At 39.7% G+C, this 26,832-nt stretch overlaps 1 protein-coding gene across 3 annotated transcripts in view; it reads left to right on the top strand.

Moving 5' to 3' along the window:
* The window catches only part of LOC114510854 (zinc finger protein 850-like), a 40,985-nt gene that overhangs the window by 1,388 nt on the left and 12,765 nt on the right, over positions 1-26,832 (top strand). For all 3 annotated transcript variants that reach the window (XM_036012882.1, XM_028529339.2, XM_036012881.1), the window contains exons 3-4: positions 4,992-5,118; positions 5,330-5,422. In XM_036012882.1, coding sequence (XP_035868775.1) covers positions 4,992-5,118; positions 5,330-5,422 — 220 coding nt within the window. The remainder of the gene's footprint in view (positions 1-4,991; positions 5,119-5,329; positions 5,423-26,832) is intronic.

The following is a 26,832-nucleotide window of genomic DNA, read 5'->3' as shown; positions in this document are numbered from 1 at the left end:
TGCCATTATTTTTGCAGTATGAGTGAGATTAGGGGCTTGATCAAAGAGTTTTTTACCAATCCCACCAAGGATTTGCCAGGTAATCTGTGAGTAAGCCCTGAATCAATTTTCAGATCTATTTGGAATTAAATACTCAAATGGTCCTCTTGGGGTTCTCAGCCTGGAATTCTTGGACTCCATCATTGGATTTCTAAAGGGAAGGAAGAGTGTAATGATATTCATTAAGGGTTATAAAAAAGGTAGAACCATGGATAGAGACTATAACATGTTGGGACAAGACTTAAGATAATAGTATCTAAAATTAGTTTTCGTAAATAGGGAAGTTTTAAGTAAACCCCACTATGAGATGGTATTTTATACAGCTAATTAAAACTACGTTTGAGATATACCATATGCATTTTTATTATGACTAACATTAAGCAACACTAAAATAAATAGAAATAGTCAAGGAATTGTTATTTAAATCTACCTCCTTATTTTTTTTTAGGAAGAGAAGTATTTGTAAAAGGGCTAATGGAATTTGAGGTCTTCAGAATGACAAAGCTTTGGAACACAATTTGCAGCTCAGTAAATCGCAAAGCAATTCTTAGATAGAGTTAAGCTCTTCAGGCACTCCTTTGAGATTCACATGACAAAAAGATGTCATAAAAGGCAGATTATGAACACTCAATGAGCAAAACTAGGCTTTTTTCCTTCTCTTGTATAATATCCTTGAAAAAAAATCCCTCTGAACAGAATTTAGTCTTTTGCCCTCCACCTAGCAAATGATGACTACATCCATGAATACTTCCCTCCTCTGAGATGGCAAAAATTTTCTTGTCCAGGGGCCTGTGTTTCCATGTTGCCCTGGTGCGGGTGGAAATAGGGAAGGAGCAATGAGAGGGAAGATAAGGTAATCAAAATGTTGTAAGTAGACAGCATGTACACAGGCAATATTTGACATTCTAAACTTCACACAGTAATCAATTAGATTATAAAAATCTATAGTTTGAGTTGTAGCTAGACTTATTTATTATTGGAAACAAGGGTAGTTCCAGATAGTGGAGAGAAAGGTGATAAGCCTATGCCCAGGTGAGTGAGGGGAACTCAGAATTTGGAAGCCTTGCATGTGAGAGTTCATCTGGTTTATGTCTAGGCCACAGTCTTCTTTCATTTGATCTGTTGCAGTAGACTATTAACTGATCTCCCTACTTCCTTCGTGGCCTGCCTTCTTTTTTAACAGAGCAGCCAGGGTGATTTTTCTAAAAAGTAAGTTAGATTATATTATTTCTTGACTTAAAACTTTCTGTGGCTTTCCATCCTACTCAGAATAAAGAATAAAGTTTCTATAGTGGCTTTTTCTATAGTGGCTTAACATACTCATATGTAGTTTGTCTCTGTTACCTCCCTGACTTATTTTCTATAATATTTTTGACATTCAATTCTTTTCCCTATGCATTTGAGCTTGCTGATTGCCCTGCTAGGAATTTTCTTATTCCTGATACCTGCATCATTTACTCCACAACTTCTTCAAGACTTCCGTCATCTGTCTCCAAATTGGAAAAACATTCCTTGAATACCCTACATAGAATAGCATCTCAACCAACACATTTTCTATTTTTCCTGTTCTATTTTACTTTTCTCCGTAGCTATTATTATTTTTTATGGACATATAATTGACGTATAACGTTAGTTTCAACATTTGTATATATTGTGAAATGGTCACCTCAATGAGTCTAGCTACTAATCACTATAGATAGCTTCGATTTTTTTCATATGATGAGAACTTTTAAGATCTATTCTCTTGGCAACTTTCAAATATACAGTATTATTAACTAAGTCACTGTGCTTTACATTACATCCCTAGGACTTACTTATTTTATAATGGAAGTTTGTACTTTTTGACCACCTGCACCCATTTTGTCCACTTTCCACCCTCAACCTTTGGCAATCACCAATCTATTCTCTGTATTTATGCATTTTTTTGTTTTGTTTCTTTAAATTCCACATGTAAGTGAGATTGTATGATGTTTGTCTTTCTTTGTCTGACTTATTTCACTTAGCATAATGTGTTCAAGTTCCATCCATGTTGTTGCAAATGTCAGGATTTCCTTCTTTTATACATATTCATTCACTGATGGACACTTAAATTGTTTCCATGTCTTGGTTATCGGAAATAATGCAGCAGTGAACATGGGATGCAGATATCTTTTCAAATTAGTGTTTTTGATTTTTTCAAATAAATACCCAGAGGTGGAATTTCTAGATCATATGGTAGTTCTATTTTGAATTTTTTGAGAAACTTTATATTGTTTTCCATTGTGGCTGTACCAATTTACATTCTCATCAGTAGTGCACAAGTGTTCCCGTTTTCCACATTGTTGCCAACACTCATTTTTTTTTAAGATTTTATTTATTTACTTTTAAAGAGGGGGAAGGGAGGGAGAAAGAGAGGGCGAGAAACATCAACGTGCGAGAGATACTTGATCGATGGCCTCTCACATACCCCACACCAGGGACCTTGCCCGTAACCCAGGCATGTACCCTAACTGGGGAATTGAACTGGCTACCCTTTGGATCACAGGCTGGCACTCAGTCCACTGAGCCACACCAGCCAGGGCAACACTCGTCATTTTTGATAATAGCCATTCTAATATATGTGAGGTGATATCCCATTTTAGTTTTGATTTGCATACCATATATATTTGTATCCACCATCTACAACTAAGTCTTAAGTATATCTCTGGTGAGGGAGTTGACAAGGAATTTAGTATTATTACTGTAGCAGTAGCAGACTAGACTAGGCCATGCTATTTTAACTTAAATGTCAGTATCTTAGCATGCAAAGTTTATTTCTCATTCATACTACCTACCCATCATGGGTTATATACAAGAGTGTAGCTAAATTCTTGTCTTGTTTCCTATCCATTGGGTTGGCTAAAAAGTCTTTTTAGTTTTTTTCCATAAAATTTTAAAGATACATTTTTTACTTTCATCAATAACATTATTGATTTGGATATTTTCAGTATGTTGGCTATCTCCCGTGTGGTGTGATGTTGATTGTTCTCAATTAATGTCTTGATTGGACCGATATCAACTTCAACTGGTCTACCTGGCCATGGAATATTGTCCAGTGAGAAATCACCAGCATGAAACTTCACAAACCACTTTAGACACATTCAGTCAGTTACACCACCTTCTCCATACACTGCACAAATCTTTTTTTTGTGTTTCAGTTGCATTTCACCTTTCTTGAAATAATAAAGCATAATATAGCAAAAATGTGCATTTTCTTCCATCTTCAACATTTAAATGGCTACACAAAAAATTCACCAATTTTGGTATTTTTTAAGAATGCATGCTAATATGACAGCTGTCACAATACAATCTAACAAAATTGTTTTGAATGAAGTTAAAGACAATGAAGTGCTAGTAGAGCCATCTTACAGAAAATAACAGATTTCTTGGCTAACCCAATAGTTTGTGGGGCAGGGTATCAAGGCCTTCTGGTCTCTGGCATGCCTGTCTTAGATTTGGTGGTCCATAATGCAGTCAGAAGCCAAGAGATTTTTACATCTTAAGCCTGGTGTATACTGGGAGCCTCTGAAAGTCTTTGTCTAAGTATGGAACATGTGCAAGTATATTGGGTTTCCAGCTTGAGGACTCCATCTTTGACTTAAGCTGTGACTTGGGTTACCTGGCTTGAGGAAAACTGGCCATACCTACAAAGGGGGAACTATGGAGCCATGTTATTATATCCACCTGAGGTTCAGACCAACATCTTTAGATTTGTGTAATGGTCTGCCTGAATCCCTCCTGCAGAGGTACATGGGCCCCTTTAGTACTGGAGCATATCTGCCCTGAATCCATCCTGATGTTCTTGGGTTTCACAAGCTTAGGGAAGTGCTGGGATTTGTATACATCCCTTTTAGTTTCCATCAGGGAGAGTGTATGTATGTGCCTGGGAGGAGTAGGGGTAGGCAGCACAGTAAGTAAATTGAAAGAGGAGTTATTTTGGGCATATCTGGGAGTTATTTTTTTCTTATCCCAGCTGCTTTCTTGGGATGCTGTACTTTTCCAAAAGAAGAATTTAGGAATGTACAACTCAGCATAAAAATTTTAAAAGGCATACTCTGAGTCATTTCTTCTCTCCTGAAATATAATGTCTTTTTAAAAAACATTTTTATTGAGGTATAATTGACATGTAGTTTCAGGTGTTTAACATAATGATTAGCTATTTTGATATATAATGATCACCATAATAACTAGTTAATATCTGTCACCATACATAGATACAAGTTTTTTTCTTGTGATGAAAACTTTTAGGATCTACTTACACTCTTAGCAACTTTCATATATGCAATATAGTACTTTTTAAAATCTTCACCCAAGGATATTTTTATTGATTTTTAGAGAGAGAGGAAGGGAAGGAGGGAGAGAGAGATAAATCGATGTGAGAGAGTAGCATCAATTGGTTGCCTCCCATTTGCACCCTGACCAAGGATCAAACCCACAAACTTGGTGTATGGGATGATGCTCCAACCAACTGAGCCTCCTGATGAGAGGTGCAGCCTTCTTCTTGCCTTTATTTTCTTGACTCTCTTCATGTATACTCTGATTCTTTCCGGTTCCTGCCTTACTGGATGTTCCTTAGGATTAACTCCCTGAGTTGCCAAATAAACCCAAAACATCGATTTTGTTGTGTAAGCAGAAAATACATCCACTATTACATGTTCAAGTGGGCCCAACTTCTGCAACAACTCATTTCTAAAAACAGACGTCTTGATCTTCAGCATGTCATCTACAGCACCAATGGAATTCTCAAATGCTGATAAATACTCATGAATTTCTGCTGGATTGTCTCCAATGATTTCTTTTTCTGTCTTTATGACTAAAGTGGTACCAGTATTGGTGAAACCTCGCTTCTGATTACAGACTGCCGACTTCTTGTATTCTCATTTGGGGAAGGCCTCCTTTAACTTCAACAGTACAATATAGTTTTATCATTTCAGTGGTTGGTGACTTTCAGGGATGTGGCTATAGACTTCTCACAGGAGGAGTGGGACTATCTGGACCCTGCTCAGAGAGATTTGTACAGAGATGTGATGATGGAGAACTACAGCAACCTGGTCTTACTAGGTAAGGTTATTTATCCCCAAACATCTTGTGAATTTTGGGTGTATTTTGTGCCTTGCAGTTTAGGATATGGGTAGCTCTTTGTAATCCCTTTATCTTCTCCATTCTTTAGAACTTTATAACTTGTTTTTCATGTAGTTGCCTACTTTCTTGAGAACTAGGTTTGAATTCAGCAACAGCATGGTTATGTCTTATTATCTTTTCTTGTAAACAGGACTCTCTATTTCTAAGCCTGATGTGATTTCCTTATTGGAGCAAGGGAAAGAGCCCTGGATGCAAAGGAACTTGGAGGGAGGATGGTGCCCAGGTGAGTAAGGATTTAACTGGGAAAAGGCACTGCAGTTAAGAACCCACCGCCCTGGCTGGCGTGGCTCAGTGGATTGAGTACCAGCCCATGAACTGAAAGATCGCTGGTTCAATTCCCAGCCAGGGCACATGCCTGGGTTGTGGGCCAGGTCCCCAGCTGAGGGCATGCAAGAGGCAATGAGTTGATGTATCTCTTGCACATTGAGGTTTCTATTCCCTTCTTTCTCTGTCCCTTACACTCCCTCTAAAAAATAAATAATTAAAAAAAAAAACAGAACCCAGCTGGTGGGAGGCAGAATCTTAAAGGTAACGATTGAAGAATCTATTCCTCGCAGGCCCATCCAAGAGTTGTGAAGAAAAGGTCTAAGATATATGGAGAAGAGTACTCTCTGTGTTCTCTGTACTCCTCATCTGCCTTCATTCTCTCCCATTTTAAAGCCCTTTTTTGATCTTGAGGAGATATCCTATTTGATATAAGTTGGATCTACTTCTTTCCCTTTTATTTTATTATGTATTTTTTAAAATTATTTTTTAATCACAGTTGATGTACAATATTATATTTCAGGTGTAAAAGATAGTAGTTAGACATTTCTATAACTTTGAAGTGGTAAGTCTAGTACTCATCTGACATCTGACATAGTTATTATATATATTTTAGTGATTATGCTATTACAGTAGCCCCATTTCCCCGCCTTTGCTCCGCTCCACCCTGCATACCCTCTCCCACTCACATTCCCCCACTTTAGTTTGTGTCTATGGGTCGTACATATAAATTCTTTGGCTTCTACATTTTCTATAATATTCTTAACCCCCCCATCTATTTTCTACCTACCATCTATGCTACTTATTCTCTGTACTTTTTCCCCCTCTCTTCTTCCCCCTCCCACTCACCTGTTGATAACCCTCCGTGTGATCTCTATTTCTGTGGTTCTGTTCCTGTTCCACTTGTTTGCTTAGTTTCTTTTTGTTTTAGGTGTGGTTGTTGATAATTGTGACTTTGCTGTCATTTTACTGTACATATTTTTTATCTTCTTTTTCTTAGATAAGTCCCTTTAACATTTCATAAAATAAGGGCTTGGTGATGATGAACTCCTTGAACTTGACCTTATCTGAGAAGCACTTTATCTGCCCTTCCATTCTAAATGAAAGCTTTGCTGGATAGAACAATCTTGGATTGTAGGTCCTTGCCTTTCATGACTTCAAATACTTCTTTCCAGCCCCTTCTTGCCTGCAAGGTCTCTTTTGAGAAATCAGCTGATAGTCTGATGGGAACTCCTTTGTAGGTTACTGTCTCCTTACCTTTTGCTGCTTCTAGGATTCTCTCCTTCATTTTAATCTTGGGTAGTATAGTTATGATATGACTTGGTATGTTCCTCCTTGGGTCCAACTTCTTTGGGACTCTCTGAGTTTCCTGGAAGTCTATTTCCTTTGCCAGATTAGGGAAGTTCTCCTTTATTATTTCTTCAAATAACTTTTCCACTTGTTGCTCTTCCCCTTCCCCTTCTGGTACCCCTGTAATTCGGATGTTGGATTGTTTAAAGGTGTCCTGGAGATTCCTGGGCCTGTACTCATTTTTTTTTTTAATTCTTGTTTCTTCTTTTTCTGTTTGTTTGTTTCTTTCTACCTTCTGGTCCACTCCATTGATTTGAGTCCCAGTTTCCTTCCCATCACTATTGGTTCTCTGTACATTTTCCTTTATTTCACTCAGCATAGCCTTCATTTTTTCATCTAATTTGCAATCAAATACAACCAGTTCTGTGAGCATTCTGATGACCAGTGCTTTGAACTGTGCATCTGATAGGTTGGCTATCTCTTCGTTGCTTAATTGTATTTGTTCTGAAGCTTTGATCTGTTCTTTCATTTGAGCCTTTTTTTTTTGGTCTTGTGGTGCCTGTTATGTAGTGAGGGGTGGAGCCTTAGGTGTTTACCAGGGCAGGGCAACTCTCGTGGCTGGGTTATGATGATGTTTGTGTGGGTGGGGTTCAAGAGGGAACAGTGGTGCTTGCTCTGCTCTCTGCTGGATTTCAGTCCCTTCTGCTGCTTCCCCCAAACAAACGGGGCCCTTCTGGTGCTGATCTCCATGTGGGTGGGCCTGTGTACATTCTAGGACCTTGTGGGTCTCTCCAATACACTCTCCTGTGAGGCTGGGAGTCTCTCCTGGCACCTCAACCCCCACAGGTGTTTTCAATCGGTGTTTCGGCTTTATTTCCCTGTGCTGGAGCCCTGGGTTGCATGGTCTGTCTCTCTCTCGAGTTTTACCTGATTTAACTGTGCGCAAATATGGGACAGCCTGGTCCGCCAGCTACCTTGTGCGTGGCACCTCTCCAGAATCTGCTGCCTCACTGGGTCTGATCTTTGCTACTCCGCGCCCAGGGTCCGCCTACTGCCATCTTGCGCGCCCCGGGGTCTGCCAGCTGCTGCCTACATGACTGAGGTCCACCAGCCACTGCTTTTTTTTTTGGCTGCAACCTCTCTCCTCCTGGCTGCCCAACTCTGAGCCCCTTACCGGTCTGGATGAATGTGTCTATTTTAACTCCTTGGTTGTCGGACTTCCATACAGTTCAGTTTTCTGTCAGTAGTGGTTGTTTTTTCATTTCTAAATTTTTGTTGTCCTTATTTTGGTTGTGTGAGGAGGCACAATGTGTCTACCTATGCCTCCATCTTGGCCAGAAGTCCATAGTTATTATAATATTATTGGCTGTATCCCTGTAATGTACTTCACACCCCAGTGAGTGTGTTTTTTAAAATATATTTTATTGATTATGCTATTATAGTTGTCCCATTTTCCCTGCTTTATTCCCTTCCGCCCTGTACACCCTATCCTACCTGCATTCCCCGCCTTTAGTTTGTGTCCATGGGTCGTACATACAAGTTTTTTGGCTTCTATGTGTCCTATACTATTGTTAACCTTCCCCTTTCTATTTTCTGCCTACCATCTATGTTACTTATTCTCTGTACCTTTTCTCCATCTCTCCTCCTCCCACTCCCCCACTGATAACCGTCTATGTGATCTCCATTTCTGTGGTCCTGTTCCTGTTCTAGTTGTTTGCTTAGTGCTTTTGACTTTGTTTTTGTTTTTGTTTTAGGTTCGGTTGTTAATAAGTGTGAGTTTGTTCATATTTTTTATCTTTTTTTAGATAAGTCCCTTTAACATTTCATATATAAGGACCTGGTGATGATGAATTCCTTTAACTTGACCTTATCTCTGCACTTCCATTCTAAATGATAGCTTTGCTGGATAGAGTAATCTTGGGTATAGGATCTTGCCTTTCATGACTTGGAATACTTACTTCTTGCCAGCCCCTTCTTGCCTGCAAGGTTTCTTTTGAGAAATCAGCTGATAGTCTTATGGGAACTCCTTTGTAGGTAAGTGTCTCCTTTTCTCTTGCTGCTTTTGAGATTCTCTCCTTATCCTGAGTCTTGGATAATTATGATGTGCCTTGGTGTGTTTCTCCTTGGATCCAACTTCTTTGGGACTCTCTGAGCTTCCTGGACTTCCTTGAAGTTTATTTCCTAAGCTAGATTGGAGAAGTTCTGCTTCATTATTTGTTCAAATAAGTTTTCAACTTCTTGCTCTTGTTCTTCTCTTTCTGGCTCCCCTGTGATTTGGATGTTGGAACGTTTAAAGATGTCCTGGAGGTTCCTAAGCCTCTCGTCACTTTTTTGAATTCTTGTTTCTTCATTCTGTTCTGGTCAAATGTTTCTTTTTTCCTTCTGGTCCACACCATTGATTTGAGCCTTGGTTTCCTTCCCTTCACTGTCGGTTCTCTGTATATTTTCCTTTATTTCATTTTGCATAGTCTTCATTTTTTTCCTCTATTTTGTGACCATACTCAACCAGTTCTGTGAGCATCCTGATTACCAGTGTTTTGAACTCTGCATTTGATAGCTTGGCTATCTCTTTGTCACTCATGGTGCTTTTTTTGGAGCTTTGATCTGTTTTGTCATTTGGGCCATTTTTTTTTGTCTTGGTTCACCTGTTAAGTAGTAAGGAGCGGAACCTTGGGTTTTTACTAGGGCTAGGCAACCTACCTTGCTGCGTTGTGATGCTGTATGTGGGGGAAGGGTCTGAGAGGGAACAGTGCTGCTTGCTCTGCTCTGTGGTGGTTTTTAGTCACTTCCCCTGCTCCCACAGATAAATTGGGTTCTTCTGGTGTTGGTTCCCGGGTCAGTGGGTTTGTGTATGTTCTAGGGCCCTGTGGGTTTGTTTCTCCAGTGAACTCTCATATGAGGCTGTGAGTTTCTCCCACTGCTGCTTCAACCCCCACAGGTGTTTTCAGTCAGAGGCTTTGTGACTTTATTTCCCTGTGCTGGAACCCTGGGTTGTGCCTTCTGTCTCCCTCCCAGTTGTTTCTCTGGGTTTATCTGCACACAAATGTGGGAACACCGCGTCTGCCAGCCTCAGCCCTGTCCTGGTCCACCAGCTGCTGCCTTGCCATGAGTCCTCTCCACCTGGCTGCCCATCTCTTCCCCTCCTACTGGTCTGGATGAATGCTTCTTTAACTCCTTGGTTATCAGACTTCCATATGGTTCAATTTTCTGTCAGTTCTGGTTTTTGTTTTTTAAAGATTTATTTATTTTTAGAGAGAGGGAAAGGGAGGGAGAAGTAGAGGGAGAGAAACATCAATGTGTGTTTGCCTCTTGCATATCCCCCACCGAGGACCTGGCCCGCAACCCAGGCATGTGCCCTGACTGGGAATCAAACCAGTGACCCTTTGGTTGGCAAGCCTGTGCTCAATCCACTGAGCTACACCAGCCAGGACTGTTTTGTTTTTTTTCTTGTTCAAATTCTTTTTTTTTTTAAATTTTACTTGTTGTTCAAGTACAGTTTTCTATCTTTTACTCCCATCCCAACCCACTCCCTCAGTGCTCCCCATGTTTTTTGTTTTCAAATTTGTTGTCCTTCTTTTGGTTGTGCAAGGAGGCACAGTGTGTCTACCTATGCCTCCATCTTGACCGGAAGTCCCTGTGAGTGTTTTTATAACTGGCAATTTTCATATCTTAATTTCTTCCCCCTTTTCACTCACTCTCATAATCCCCCTCCATTTGGCAATCATCAAAATATTCTCTTTATCTACGAGTTTGTTTCTGTGTTGTTTGCTTATTTTGTATTTAGACTCCACCCAGAAATGAAATCATATGGTTTTTGTCTTTCTCAGATTTATTTTACTTAGTATAATACCTTCTAGATCCATCCATGCTGTTGCAGATGGCAAGATTTCATTCTCTTTGGGGGTTAGTAATATTGTATATGGTTCAAATGTCTTTTCAAATTAGTGTTTGGGTTTTTTCAGATAAATATCCAGAAGTGAAATTGCTGGGCTCTTATTTGTCTCTTGTTATAGTCTTTGTTTTAAAGCCTATTTTTGTCTGATAAAAGTATCGATACTCAGCTTTTTTTATTCCTATTTTTATGAAATATTTTTTCATCTCTTTACTTTCAGTTTCTGTGTGTCTTGGTCTGAAGTGGGTCTTTTGTTGGCAGCATACTCGTATATGTGGATCTTATTTTCTTAGCCATTCAGCCGCTCTCTGTATTTTGACTGAAACATTTCATCCATTTACATTTAAAGTAATTATTGATAGGTATGTAGTTATTGCCATTTATTATTCATATTTTTAATCTCTTTTTCTCCTTTTCTTTTAAAACAAGTCCCTTTAACATTTCTTGTAATACTGGTTTTGTGGGGATGAATTTTTTTTTTTAGCTTTTTCTTATCCAGGAAGCTCTTTATCTCTCCTTTGATTCTAAATTATAGCCATCAGGATTAGAGTAATCTTGGTTGCAGATCCGTGGTTTTCATTACTTTGAATATTTTATGCCAATTCCTTCTAACTTGCAAAATTTATGTAGAGAAATCAACTAGCAGTCTTATGGCAGCTCCCTAGTAGATAATGACTTTTCTCTTGCTGCTTTTAAGATTCTCTATCTTTTAATTTTGTCATTTTAATTATGATGTGTCTTGGTGTGAGCCTCTTTGGGTTCACCTTGTTTGGGACTCTGCCCTTCCTGAGCTTGTATTTCTATTTCCTTCTCCATGTTATGGAAGTTTACTGTAATTATTTCTTTTTTTTTAAAGAGTTTATTTATTTATTTATTTTAGAGAGGGAAGGGAGGGGGAGGGAGGGAGAGAGAGAGGGAGGGAGGGAGGGAGGGAGAGAGAGAGAGAGAGAGACATCAATGTGCAGTTGCTGGGGGTTATGGCCTGCAACCCAGGCATGTACCCTGGCTGGGAATCGAACCTGGGACACTTTGGTTCCCAGCCCACGCTCAATCCACTGAGCTATGCCAGCCAGGGCTTGTAATTATTTCTTTAAATATGTTTTCCATTCCTTGCTCTTTCTCTTTTCCTCTGGTACCTCTATGCTGTGAATGTTTACATGCTTGATGTTGTCCCAGAAGCCTTTTAAACTTTACTCATTTTGTTTATTTATTTTTTTGCTTTCTCATTTGGTATTATCTGTTATCTTTATTTTATTTTTTAAATATATTTTACTGATTATGCTATTACAGTAGTCCCATTTCCCCCCTTCACTCCCCTCTACCCTGCACACCCTCTCCCACCCACATTCCCCCACTTTAGTTCATGTCCATGTGTCATAAGTTCTTTAGCTTCTACATTTCCCATACTATTCTTGCCCTCCCCCTATTTTCTACCTACCATCTATACTACTTATTCTCTGTACCTTTTTCCCCTCTGTCCCCCACCACTCTCCTGTTGCTAACCGTCCATGTGATCTCCATTTCTGTGGTTTTGTTCCTGTTCTAGTTGATTGCTTAGTTTGTTTTTTGTTTTAGGTGTGGTTGTTAATAGTTGTGAGTTGGCTGTCATTTTACTGTACATGTTTTTTATCTTTTTCTTAGATAAGTCCCTTTAACATTTCATATAATAAGGGCTTGGTGATGATGAACTCCTTTAACTTGACCTTATCTGAGAAGCACTTTATCTGCCCTTCCATTCTAAATGAAAGCTTTGCTGGATAGAGTAAACTTGGATGTAGGTCCTTGCCTTTCGTGACTTGGAATACTTCTTTCAAACCCCTGCTTGCCTGCAAGGTCTCTTTTGAGAAATCAGCTGACAGTCTGATGGGAACTGCTTTGTATTGTCTCCTTCTCTCTTGCTGCTTCTAGGATTCTCTCCTTCATTTTTATCTTGGGTAATTGTGATGTACCTCGGTATGTTCCTCCTTGGGTCCAACTTCTTTGGGACTCTCTGAGCTTCCTGGACTTCCTGGAAGTCTATTTCCTTTGCCAGATTAGGGAAGTTCTCCTTTATTATTTCTTCAAATAAGTTTTCCACTTGTTGCTCTTCCTCTTCCCTTCTGGTACCCCTATAATTCGGATGTTGGAACATTTAAAGATGTCCTGGAGTTTCCTAAGCTTCTTCTCATTTTTTTGAATTCTTATTTCTTCTTTCTTTTCTGTTTGGTTGTTTCTTTCTTCCTCCTGGTTCACTCTATTGTTTTGAATCCCAAGTTTCCTTCCCATCACTATTGGTTTCCTCTGCATTTTCCTTCATTTCACTTAGCGTAGCCTTCATTTTTCATCTAATTTGTGACCAAATTCAACCAATTTGGTGAGCATCCTGATCACCAGTGCTTTGAACTGTGCATCTGATAGGTTGGCTATCTCTTGGTCGCTTAAAAGTATTGTCTCTGGGGCTTTGATTTGAGCCATTTTGCGGGGCGGGGAGCAGGGGTGGTCTAGTCATGCCTGTTACATAGTGAGGGGCAGAACCTTAAGTGTTCTCCAGGGCAGGGCAACCCAGTTGCTGGGTTGTGATGCTGTATGTGGGGGTGGGGTCTGAGAGGAAACAGTGGCACTTGCTCCTCTCTCCTTGGATTTCAGTCCCTTCTGCCACTTCCCCCAAGCAAACTGGGCGTTTCTGGTGTTAATTCCCATGTGGGTGGGCTTGTGTACGTTCTAGGACCCCGTGGGTCTCCCCAGTGCACTCTCCTGTGAGACTGGGAGTCTCTCCCTGTGCCTCAACTCCCACAGGTGTTTTCAATGTCCTGAGGTTCTATTTCCCGGTGCTGGGACCCTGGGTTGCATGGTCTGTCTCACTGCCCAATTCTCCTGGTTTATCTGTGCATGAAAGTGGCCCAGACAGCCAGGCGGCTTGTACATAGTGCTTCGATTCACAGTTGCCGCTTCACTGGGTCTGCCAGCTGCCTGTTCTCCCAGGGTCTGCCGGCTGCGGTCTTGCACTCAGAATGCCTTACATGTCCAGGATGCGTTACATGTCTGGTGCCACTGTTTTTTGTGCCTCGACCCCTCTCCACCCGGCTGCCCGACTCTGCCCCTTCTACCATTCTGGATGAATGTGTATATTTTAACTCCTTGGTTGTCCAACTTCCATACAATTCAGTTTTCTGTCAGATCTGATTGTGATCTTGTTTCTAAATTGTTGCTGACCTTATTTTAGTTGTGCAAGAAGGCACAGTGTGTCTACCTATGCCTCCATCTTGGCCAGAAGTGGTATTATCTGTCATGTTTAAAAATCTCTGATTTGAACCTCTGCTTTATCTAATCTGCTGTTGATTTACTCTAATATATTTTTCATTTCAGTTATTGAATTCTTCATTTCTGACTGGTTCTTTTTTATGCTTTCTATTTCCATTTTTATGTTTCATATCTTTTTATTGAAGTTCTCACTGTTATTCACTGATCATCCTTTTAACTCTGTATCTGGTAGATTGCTTGTCTCCATTTTGCTTAGTTCTTTTTCTGTAGTTTTGGGACTTCTTTCATTTGGGACATATTTTTTTCTGTCCTCATTTGCGTTGTCTCCCTGTGTTTGTTTCTAAGTGTTAAGTGGAACTGCTACAACTCCCAGTTTTAGCAGAGTGTGTTTATGTAGTAGGTGTCCCGTGGAGCCCAGTGGCACACTCTCCTTGGCCACCTCAGCCAGGTGCTTTAGGTGTGTTCCTATTGTGAGTCACATGTTATGTCCTCTTGTAGTTGAGCCTTGATTGCTATTGGCATGTCAGTGGGAGGAATTGACCTTCAGGCTGATTGGCTTGAGGCATCAGAGGAGCTTCTTCTGTGCAAGGGCTGAAACCATGAAGCAGGTTTTGCATTAGTGGGGCTTTGGTGCCTTTTGAGTCTGCACTTTGGGTATGTTGTTTGTGGAGGTTGCTGGTCTGCTCTGGTGTGATCTGAAGCTGGCCATCAGGTGTGTTGATTTGGGGGCTTCTTGAGAGGGTTTCTGGTGCAGCCCAAGGTCAGCCACTGCCTGTGCTTTCCCTGGGGCTATCTGGTACTAAGTGATATGCAGATTGTTTCTGCTTGTGCTGGGTTTGGAAGTGCCTGGGAGAAGCTAAGCTATGAAGTGAGGCTGGCTGCCATTAGTGTTGGGCTTGGAACCGTTTAGCAAGAGGTACAGGGTATGTCCTGGCCAGATGCTGCTTGTTTGGGGTTTGTGAAGATATGAGAGATTATAGGAAAGTCCATAGTGTGAGGTAAGACAGCCCATTGGTATGGAAAAGCCATTGTATGTGTCTTGAATGGGTTTACAAGTTGTGTGGGATGGGGTCTCAGGGAATCACCAGGATGGGGTGAGTGGTATTAGTAGGTCGACGGAGACATGACACCCACCTGAGCCTGCAGCCTGGGTGGGGGGAGGGGTCAACAAAGGGACAATGGCTTCTGCTAGCACTAAGTCTCAGAGAAAGCTGCCTACCAGCCTTGCCCTGAAGCCAGACAATTTAGTTCCTCCCCTATGTGCTCAGCACTTTGTGACCTCCTGCCCCTGTGCTGCAGCTCAGAATGAGTGAGTCTGAGTAGGTTTTGCATGGGCCCTTTAGAAGAATGCCTAGGTCTCCAGAAGTCCTCCTTCTCAATCAGCCGTAATCTCCTCTGAATTTCACAGACAGATAGTATGCGGACTTTTCTTCCTGGCACTGGAAACCTGGGCTGGGGAGGTTAGTGTGGAGCTGGGACCTTTGTTCCTCTGGGGTGGACCTCCATAGCTGAGATATTGCACCTATCATTAACTGCCACAGGTGGGTTTGGAATCAGCCAGTTTGGCATCTTTACCACCCCTACCAGTCTCCATATAGCTTCTTCTTTATAGGACTTTTGTTCAGCTTGACTTCTGGCAGTTCGCAAGGGTGGTTGTTCTGTATTTAGTTGGAATCTGCTATGTTTGTAGGAGGGGGATAACACAGCATTTACCTAGTCTGCCATCTTGACTGGAAGTCTCCTCCCTTTTATTTATTTTTAAAGATTTTATTTATTTTTAGAGAGAGAGGAAGGGAGGGAGAAAGGGAGAGAAACATTGATGTGCAAGAGAAACATCTATCCATTGCCTCTCACATGCCCCCAACTGGTGACGTGGCTCACAACCCAGGAATTGCCCTGACTGGGAATTGAACTGATGATCTATCAGTTTGTGGGACAATGCCCAACACACTGAGCCACACAAGTCAGGGTCCCTTCTTTCCCTTTCAAATTTGTGTGCGTATGTTTTAAATCTCTTGAAATACATTATTAAACCCTACTGTGCATATTTCCTACTGATCTTCGACTCTTTTTTTCTGACTCCTTTTGCTTTGATGCAGCATTTCTGTGTGTGAATGGGTATTCATTCATTTGAAATCAGCATTTTTGACTTAAAAATTAATACAGCCTTTTCTTGGTGGGTGGGAATTAAATAAGTATATAAGGTATTCAGATACAGTCTAATAAAGGGTCTAGAACATGTTGATAAATAACTTCCAGAGAACAGAATTAACCATAAGACTTCTAATATGGTGCTTAGAAGAAAGAGCTAAAGATATTAATGTGGGAGAGTCCTAGGAGAAAATGATATGCTCATTTTAGGAGAAAAACTACACAGAAATGGTTGTGGATAAAAGTGGATAATAAGTAAATTGTAGAAAATTTAGGTTTCAAGGAAAAGTGAGAGATTCATTTTCAAATAAGTTGATGACATTCATTTTGTAAAGAATTTTATGTAGGTATAGTTGGTATAGAATATTATATTGGTTATATTAGTTTCAGGTATACAATAGAGTGATTTGGCATTTTTACATCTTACCGTGTAATTATCACACTAATAATAGTAATCATTTGCGTAAACTTACCACAATATTATTGACTACATTATTCTTCCCCTTTTCACCCATTCCACACCCTGTCCCTTCTGGTAGTGCCCTTTGGTCTCTATTTCTATGAGAGTGTTTTTGTTTTGATATGTTTGTTTATTTGTTTTGTTTTTTTAGATTCCACATAGTAAGTGAAAGCATATAGTATTTGTCTTTCTCTGCCTGACTTATTTTACTGAGTATAATATCTTCTAGATCCATCCATGTTGTTAGAAATAGCAGGATTTCATTTATTTATTGCTGTGTAATATTCTATCACATATATATCACATCTTTACCCCTTCATCCATTGATGGACACTTATGTTGCTTCCACATCTTGGCTATTGTAAATAATGCTGCAGTGAACATAGTGGTGCATACATAGTCTTCTCAGAACTAGAGCAAATAATCCTAAACTTTATATGAAACAACAAAAGACACCAAATAGCCAAAGTAATCCTGAGAAAGAACAACAAAGTTGGCGATATCATGTTTTCTGGTCTCAAACTATACTGCAGTGCCACAATAATCAAGACAATATAGTACTGACACAAAAACAGACAAATTGGTCAGTGGAACAGAATATAGAGCCCACAGATAAACACTTATACGGTCAACTAATCAGTGACACAGAAGGTAAAAATACACAATGGAGTCACGACAGTTTCTTTAACAAGCGGTGTTAGGAGAACTGAACAGATACCTGCAAAAAAGCTGAAACTTTCTCATGCCATATACAAAAATAAACTCAAAATGGGTAAAAAAACTTAAATATAAGGCCTGGAACCATAAAACTCCTAGAAGAAAACATGAAGTACACTAGTTGACAGCAGTTTAAATAATATCTTTTATGATACATCCCCTTGTGATGCAGACTCTGGCCAGCAGTGTCTGTGGTGTTGTGGATGCAAGAAACAAATTCACATGGACTGCAGAAGTCCTGTGGAGAGAAAGTGATGGCATGCCCATTCTCTGAGTGAGAGAGTGCCTCGACCCTTGCCTGGATAGGCTTTTATTGCTTTCTAGTTGTATTACATCAAAGAAGGTTCCCATTCATTATATGTAGGCTTACTTTAAGTGATTACTTCTTACAGATAACAACGGGAAAAAATGTTGCAAATGCAGGGAATGATAAAAGTGATTGATCTGATTACATTCTGTCCTTGGGACGACTTAGCACAGACTTGAGGGAGTTGCTTCAGAGATATACATTAAATAAACATCTGCAGTCTTAACTCAGGGTGAGGGAGTTTTAGCAAAAGCAAGCTTTAAAGCAGCCTAGGTACAGTGCCGGCCTGGTTGCCCATGAAAGCTGGTCTGCATGCCTGGGTCCTGTGTGCTGCCTCGTGCCTGCCGGTTTTCCAAATCGTGGCTGAGTTACATTCGCCACTGCCATGCTGACCGGTTCCCTATACTCTTGAGCAAGGGAAACAAAAGCAAAAATAAACAAATGGGACTGTGTCCCACGAGAGCTTATGTACAGTGAAGGAAAGTACCAACAAAACAAAAAGACAACCTACTGCAATGGGGGAATATATTCACAAATGATATATCTGATAAGTGGCTGATATCCAAAATATAAAACTCAATAACCAATAATAAATAATCCAATTCAAAAATGGGCAAAGGACATGAAAAGATACTTCTCCAATGAGGGCATACAGATGGACATTAGAAATATGAAAAGACAGTCAATATCATTAGTCATCAGGGAACTGCAATTCAAAACCACAAAGAGATACTACCTCATACCAGTCAGAAGAGCTATTGTTAAAAAGCTAACAAATAACATGTGTTGGTGAAAATGTGGAGAATAGGGAACCCTGGTACACTCTCAGTGAGCTGCATCCCCTAGGGAATAAATATAGAATGGTGATTCCTCAAAAAAACTAAAAATAGATATATGACCCTTCAGCTATACTTCTGGGTATTTATCCATGAAAATGAGAACACTAATTCAAACAGATATATGCACTCCTATGTTCATTGCAGCATTATTTATAATAGCCACTGTGGCAGTCTTAATTTGATTTTGCTAAAATGTTTAAGTGCAATCAAAAGTATGTACATCTCATTTTATCTTGACATTTGGATAGGGCTAAAGGGTCTCTCTTACACACACACACACACACACACACACACACACACACACACACACAGAGCTGACTGCTGGAACCTGGGATGTCTAACTTACCTTTAGGCTTCCTGTTAGTGACTCCAACAAAGTCTCTCTTTATTATGAATGATGTGACTTTGTCTTACTAGAGCTGTCAGAATCAACAACCTTGGTCTTAGAAAACAAGATAAGAATATTGCCCAGTCCTCCATTGATGATCCAGACCTTGGCGCCACTGAGGATGTAGTGCTTCTTATCTTCACTTAAGGTCACCCTGGTCTGCGTAGAGGCAGCATCACACCCACTGGCTGGCTCTGTCAGGCCTAAGGTGACAATGTGTTCTCCAGGTGCCCGTTTGGGCAGGTATTTGGCCTTTAGCTCCTCACTGCCAACTAAAATGATCCCCATATTCTTTTGGGACTTCCATTCCCCAAAGCCCTAGGCTGTTCTGTTTCTCTAAAGTTTCCTTTGAGATTTTTTACCCTCAGTGAAAAATTTTTCTATGGGCTCCACAAACTGATTTCATGAAGTTCATCTTGGCTAACTTCCAGAAATGTGAAAACTTCTTTCTTATTGATTTTACTTGGGAAGAGCTCCTTGGCAAAAGTACAGCTTGACAGCCTTGTGCACTTCCACTATTGGTTGACAGTGAAGGCCACCAGAGTCCGGCAGGAAAGCACCACTGCAGCTACCCACACTGCCCCAAGTCCCTCATACTCCCTAGTTGATGACCTGCTTTTTTTTAAAGTATATTTTGTTGATTATGCTATTATACTTGTCACATTTTTTCTCCCTTTTATTCCCCATCCTCTCTGCACCCACCTTCCTTCAGTAATCCTCACCTTAGTTCATGTCCATGGTTGTACATATAAATTCTTTGACTTCTCCATTTCCTATATTATTCTTAACATTCCCCTGCCTATTTTGTACCCACCAATTATGCCTCTTATTCCCTGTATCTTTTCCCCCTTCTCCCCTGCCCCTTCTCCACTAATAACCCTCCGTGTGATCTTCTTTTCTGTGAATCTGCGATTCTGTTCCTGTTCTAGTTGTTGGTTTAGTTTGTTTTTGTTTCTGTTTCTTTAGATTCAGTTGTCAATAGTTTTGAGTTTGTTGTCATTTTACTGTTCATTGTTTTCATCTTCTTTTTCTTAGATAAGTCCATTTAACATTTACATATAATAAGGGCTTGATGATGATGAACTGCTTTAAGTTGACCTTATCTGGGAAGCACTCATCTGCCCTTGCCTTTCATGACTTGGAATACTTTTTCCAGCCCCCTGCCTGCAAGGTCTCTTTTGAGAAATCTCGATTTCTTGCTCTTCCTCTTCTCCTTCTGGCGCCCCTATGATTCGGATGTTGGAATGTTTAAAGATGTCCTGGAGGTTCCTAAACCTCTCCTCATTTTTTTATTTTGAATTCTTGTTTCTTCATTCAGTTCTGGTTGAATTTTTTTTTTTGAGAATATGAAATAACTTTTTTTAATTTAAATTATTTTATTGTTGTTCAATTACAGTTGTCTGTATTTTCTCCCCACCCTTCCCCCTCACCCCCTCCAAACCCACCTCCCTCCCTTGGTTTTGTCCATGTATCCTTTATAGTAGTTCCTGAAAACCCTTGTTCCCACTGTTCCCTCCCACCTCCCCTCTGGCTATTGTTAGATTGTTCTCAATTTCAATGACTCTGGTTATATTTTGTTTGCTTTTTTTCTTTTGTTGATAATGTTTCAGTTAAAGGTGAGATCATATATTTGTCCCTCGCTGCCTGGCTTATTTCACTTAGCCTAATGCTCTCCAGTTCCATCCATGCTGTTGCAAAGGGTGTAAGCTCCTTCTTTCTCTCTGCTACATAGAATTCCATTGTGTAAATGTACCATAGTTTTTTTTTTGTTTTTTTTTTAAGATTTTATTTATTTATTTCCAGGGAGGGGAGGGAGGGAGAGAGAGAAACATCAATGTGCGGTTGCTGGGGGCCATGGCCTGCAACCCAGGCATGTACCCTGGCTGGGAATCGAACCTGGGACACTTTGGTTCCCAGCCCGCGCTCAATCCACTGAGCTACGCCAGCCAGGGCCTGTAAATGTACCATAGTTTTTTGATCCACTCATTTGCTGATGGGCACTTAGGTTGCTTTCAGCACTTGGCTGCTATAAATTGTGCTGCTATGAACATTGGGGTGCATAGGTTCTTTTGGACTGGTGTTTCAGGGCTCTTAGGGTATAATTCCAGCAGTTGAATTGCAGGGTCAAAAGGCAGATCCATTTTTAGTTTTCTGAGGAAATTCCATACTGTTTTGCACAGTGGCTGCACCAGTCTGCATTCCCACCAACAGTGCACTAGGGTTCCCTTTTCTCCACATCCTCTCCAACACTTGTTTGTTGATTTGTTTATGTTGGCTATTCTGACTTGGGTGAGGTGGTATCTCATTGTGGTTTTAATTTGCATCTCTCTGATGGCTAGTGATGCTGAGCATCTTTTCATATGTCTCTGGGCCCTGTGTATGTCCTCCTTGGAGAAGTGTCTGTTCAAGTCTTTTGCCTATTTTCTAATTGTTTTTTTTTGTCTTTGTGGAGTCATATGAGTTCTTTATTTATTCTGGAGATCAAGCCCTTGTCCAAGTTGTCATTGGCAAACATGTTTTCCCATACAGTTGGCTCTCTTTTCATTTTAATGCTGTTTCCTTTAGTCATGCAGAAGCTTTTTAATTTGAGGAGGTCCCATTTGTTTATTCTTTCCTTTATGTTTCTTGTTTTAGGGGCTATATCTGTGAAGGTGTTGCTGCGTGGAATGTCTGAGATTTTCTTGCCAATGTTTTTCTCTAGGACTTTTATGGTATTACAATTATAGCCTCTTCAATAAATGGTGTTGGGAGGTCTGGACAGCTACATGCAAAAAAATGAAACTCGATCACCAACTTACACCATTCACAAAAATAAATTCAAGGTGGATAAATGAATGTTTATTTTTTTCCTACAGTTCCAAACCATTGAATTGAGTCCCGGTTCCTTCCCTTCACTGTTGGCTACCTATATATTTCTTTTATCTCACTTTCTATAGCTGTCATTTCTTCCTTTATTTTGCAGTTGTATTCAATAATTTGTGCTAGGATCCTGATTACCAGTGTTTTGAACTCCACATCTGATAGGTTGGCTATCTCCTTGTCACTTAGTTCTTTTTCTGAAGTTTTGATCTGTTCTTTCATTTGGGCCATATTTCTTTGTCTCCATGTAGTTGTTACATTGTAAGGGGTGGGGCCTTAAGTATTTTCCAGGGCAGGGGAACCCACTTTGCTGTGTGTGGTGCTGTATGTGGCGAGGAGTAAATGGGATGATGCCACTTACTTGGCTCTCGCCCTGCTTTCAGTCTCTTTTGTACTTTCCACAAGTGGATGTGACATTTCAGGTGCTGCCCTAGTGCTGATCCCTGGGTAGGTGCACTTGTGTACATCCTAGAATCCTATGGGCCACTCCAACAGACTCTTCTATGAGACTGGGAATTTCTTCCAACACTGCAACCCCCACAGTTTTTTACACAGGGGTTTTAAGTCTTTAGTTTCTTGTGCAGGAATCCTGGATTGCATGGTCTGTCTTGCTCATCAGTTGTTCCTCCTGGCTTATCTGCAGGCAAATGTGGCATCAGCCAGTCTGCCAGCCCTGCCTTGTTGTGAGTCCTGGCCAGCCTGGCTTCCCGTCTCTGCCCCTCTTACCATTTGGATGAATGTTTCTTCTTTTTTTTTTAAAAAAAGATTTTATTTATTTTTTTTTTTTTAGGGAGGGAAGGGAGGCAGGGAGGGGGAGAGAGAGGGGGAGAGAGAGAGAGAGAGAGAGAGAGAGAGAGACATCAATGTGCAGTTGCTGGGGGTTGTGGCCTGCAACCCAGGAATATACCCTGGCTGGGAATCGAACCTGGGACACCTTGGTTCCCAGCCCGCGCTCAATCCACTGAGCTACGCCAGCCAGGGCTTGAATGTTTCTTCTTTAACTCCTTGGTTGTCAGACTTCCATACAGTTCGATTTTCTGGCAGTTCTGGTTGTCCTTTTTTGTTTTTAAATTGGTTATTATCCTTCTTTTGGTTCTGTGAGGAAGCAAAGCTTATCTACATATGCCTCCATCATGGCTGGAAGCTGAAGTTATTGATGACATTCTTAATGTGGGCAAAAATTGGGTTTTAAGTAGCATAGACTGAGGGATTTTTTTTTTAATTTGAGAAAAGATAAGGCTTTTAATTTCTTAAAAATATGCTTTTAAGTAATGGGAACACTGTCCATTTTTAAAGTGTTCTAGTTGTAGGGTATCAATGCTTTTTAGTTTTTTCACAGGGCATTACAAATGTATTTTAAATTTTATTACTTTAATGCAGAGAGTTTTAAATATATACAAGAATGGTAAATTGAACATCTCATGAATCCATTTTTCAGCTCCAGCAATTATCACAATGTTTCCAATCTTATTTGATCTATCCCCATTGACCTATGTACTCCTCAACCCTGATGTATTTTAAAGCAAGTCCAAGATATCAAACATTAGGTCGCTTTTCTGTTTCTGCTGTTTAAAATTATTAGTCTTATGCAACTTGATTTAGATGGGTGTTTTCATGTTAGATTCTCAGATGTGAGATTCCTGGGCCAAAAAGTTTAAACCTTTTTAAGCTCCTGATATTCTAGCGCAGAAATACATGATCCAATGAAGCTGACTTATCCAACTCAATGCAGACAAGTATTAATAGTCAGCTAGTTTATTGAAAATGTTAAAGTGAAAAAGTATGATGCGCCAAAACCATTTTATTTTAACTGAAAACATTTAGTTATAGATCTTTTATTCATTTTTTTTATGTCAGGGTAGGCATTTTGTTTGAAAATGTGTTCCTGATTTGGAGTTCTGCCTTACTTTTCATGCATACTAAAGTCATAATGTGATAATTATAATTTAAGCTTTCAGGTGTTTTTTGTTGTTGTTTTTTGTGGCTTTTTTTTTTTTACCCTGAAGGGACAACATAAAGATTCTTGCAATCCAATGTAGAATAGAGAATGCTCAAGAACTGTGCTGTCCTATATGGTAGCCACTAGCTACATGTGCCTATTTAAATTTAACTTTAAAGTAATTTAAATTGAATAAAATAAAAAATTCAATTTTTCAGCTGCCTAACCCTATTTTATATGCTTAGTTATTACATTTGACTCTGGGGTACTACATTGGACAACTCAGATTCAGAACATTTTCATTATTTCAAAAAATTCTTTTGCATTTCTCTCATTGTAGAGCGTTCCTCTCCTGTGCACCAGGTTTTCACTGGTGATTTATCTCCATATAATTCAAGAGTGTTTTTTTTTGTGTGTGTGTGTGTGATTGGCTTTATGGAATTTCCCAGAACATTCCGCTTAATTTTTTGTGTTTGAAAAACTCTTTTTATTATTTGTTATGATATATTTAAAAAGAATATATATAAATTTTAAAGTATAACAACAAAAACCTGTGACTCTGCCACACTATTCAGGAGCTAGAATAATTTACAGTGCCATTACACCTAACTTGTGCTTATTTTTAATTCTCTTTTACTACTTCCCTAATGTCCCCATAGCACCTAACCTGATTTTGTGTTTATTCTTCCTTTGATCTTTTTATATGATATAATACTTTTGATTTATATTTAAATAAATGAATGAATTTTTTTTTGTTTATGCTATTACTTTTGTTTTTGCATTTTCTCCCTTTCCCAGCCACACACTCTCCCCTCCCTATGTCATTCCCCATATCGTCCACGTCCATGTGTTGTGCATGAATGTTCTTTGGTTAATCCCTTCACCATCTTTCATCCACTACCCTCTGCTCCCCTCTAGCAGCTGTCAGCCTGTTCCATGTATCTGTGCTTCTGTTTCTATTTTGTTCATTAGTTTATTTTATTCATTAGATTTCACTGACTGGCATATTTCACTTAGCATAATATTCTCTGGGTCCATCCATGTTGTTGCAAAATCTAGAATTTTCTTCCTTTTTACTGCTGCATAGTATTCTATTGTGTAAATGTACCGCAGCTTTTTTTATCCACTTATCTACTGATGGGCACTTAGGCTGTTTCTGGATTGTGGCTATTGTAAATAGCACTGCTATGAACATAAGGGTGCACATATTTTTTTGTATTGATGTTTTAGGATATTCAGGATGTATCTCAGAAGTGGAATCACTGGGTCAAAAGGGAGTTCTATGTTCATTTTTTTGAGAACACTCCATATTGTTTTCCACAGTGGCTCCACCAGTCTGCATTCCCACCAACAGTGTGCTAGGGTTCCTTTTTCTCTACATCCTTTCCAGAACTTGTTGTTGAATGATTTATTGATGGTAGCCATTCTGACAGGTATGAGGTGATATCTCATTGTGGTTTTAATTTTCATCTTTCTGATGATTAGTGATGTTGAGTATTTTTTCATATGTCTGTGGGCCACCTGTATGTCTTCTTTGGAGAAATGTCTATCAGGTCCTTTGCCCACTTCTTAATTGAATTTTTTGTCTTCCTGGTGTTGAGTTTTATTAGTTCTTTATAAATTTTGGAGAATAAACCCTTATCAGATGTATTATTGGCAAAAATGTTCTCTAATACAATGGGTTCCCTGTTTGTCTTGCTGGTGGTTTCTTTAGTTATGCAGCAGCTTTTTAATTTGATGTAGTCCCATTTGTTTATTTTCTTATTTGTTTCCAATGCCCTAAGAGATATATCAGCAAAAAATATTGCTACGTGAGATATCTGAGATTTTACTGCCTTTTTTTGTTCTAGGATTTTTATGGTTTCATGACTTACATTTATGGGTTTTGTCAATTTTGAGTTTATTCTTGTGTATGGTATAAGTTGGTGGTCTAGTTTCTTTTCTTTTCTTTTTTTTTTTTTTGCACGTACCAGTGCAGTTTTCCCAACGCCATTTATTGAAGAGATTGTCTTTGCTCCATTGTATGTTTCATTCACCTTTGTCAATTATCTATCGATTATAAAGGCATAGGTTTATGACATGGGCACTGGCCTGCAGTGTCCGCAGTGTTATGGATGAGACGAGATGGACTACCGAGTCCTGTGAAGGAAAAGGGATGGCACAGCCACTCTCTCAAGGGGAAAGCGCCCTGACCTTTGCCTTGACAGGCTTTTATCAGCTTTCTAATAGCATACATCAAAGAAGGTTTTCATTCATTATGCTTAGGTTTGCTTTAGGTAATTACCTTTTACAGATAGCAATGGAAAGGAAGTTACTGATTACTTCTTACAGATTAACAAGGAAAAAATGTTGCAAAAAGAAGGGAACAATAAGAGTAATTGGTCTGGTTACACTTCAGTCCTTGGGAGAATTAGCACAGACTTCAGGGAGTTACTTTAAAGATATGCAGTAAGCATTTGCTGCCTGAACTCAGGGTGAAGGAGTTTTAGCAAGAGCAAGCCTCAAAGCAGCCTAGGTATAATGCAGGCCTGATTTCCCATGGGAGAACCAAGCTGTGGGTTTGGCTCCTGTGTGCCACAGCACACCTATTGGACTTTTCAATAGGGCTGAGCTACAATTGTCATTGCCAGGCAGATCGGTTCCCGGCAGGTTTATTCCTAGGCTCTCTTCCTGTTCCATAGATCTATGTGTCTGTTCTTATGCTGGTACCAGGCAGTTTTTATTACAGTGACCTTATAGTATACAAATAAGTGGAAGCATATGCCGAGTTCATGGAATGGAAAAATTGACATCACTAAAATGTCTTTTCTACCCAAAGCAATCAATACATCAACACAATTCCTATTAAAATACCAATGTCATATTTGACCGAACTAGAATAAAATTTCCAAAAATTTATAGGGAACCGCTAAAGACCCCATATAGCCTCAGCAGTTCTACAAAAGAAGAACAAAGCTAGAGATATCACAACTCCTGATATCAAACTATAAGACCACCGTAATAGTTTACGGTGTATGTATGTATGTATGTTAGGGATACAAACATACAGTTATCCTGTATGTTTGTATCCCTAAGCAATGTATTTAGTATTTTTGCTATTGAATATTATAAAAATTGTTTCATACTATATGGAATAGTATTTATTGATATTTATAGGATTCATCTATGTTAAGTGCACAGGCCTCCAGACTGCAGAATATGCCCAAGACTTTTGACACCTGCTGAAAATTCAAGGGGTCCAAGAGTCATCCTCATTTCAGATCAGCTAGTTACAAATTTGAGGATCT

The sequence above is a fragment of the Phyllostomus discolor genome, chromosome 12, assembly GCF_004126475.2.
Source record: "Phyllostomus discolor isolate MPI-MPIP mPhyDis1 chromosome 12, mPhyDis1.pri.v3, whole genome shotgun sequence".
Taxonomy (NCBI): domain Eukaryota; kingdom Metazoa; phylum Chordata; class Mammalia; order Chiroptera; family Phyllostomidae; genus Phyllostomus; species Phyllostomus discolor.
Note: the sequence above shows the minus strand (reverse complement) of the source record. Positions and strands in the feature narration are given on the sequence as shown.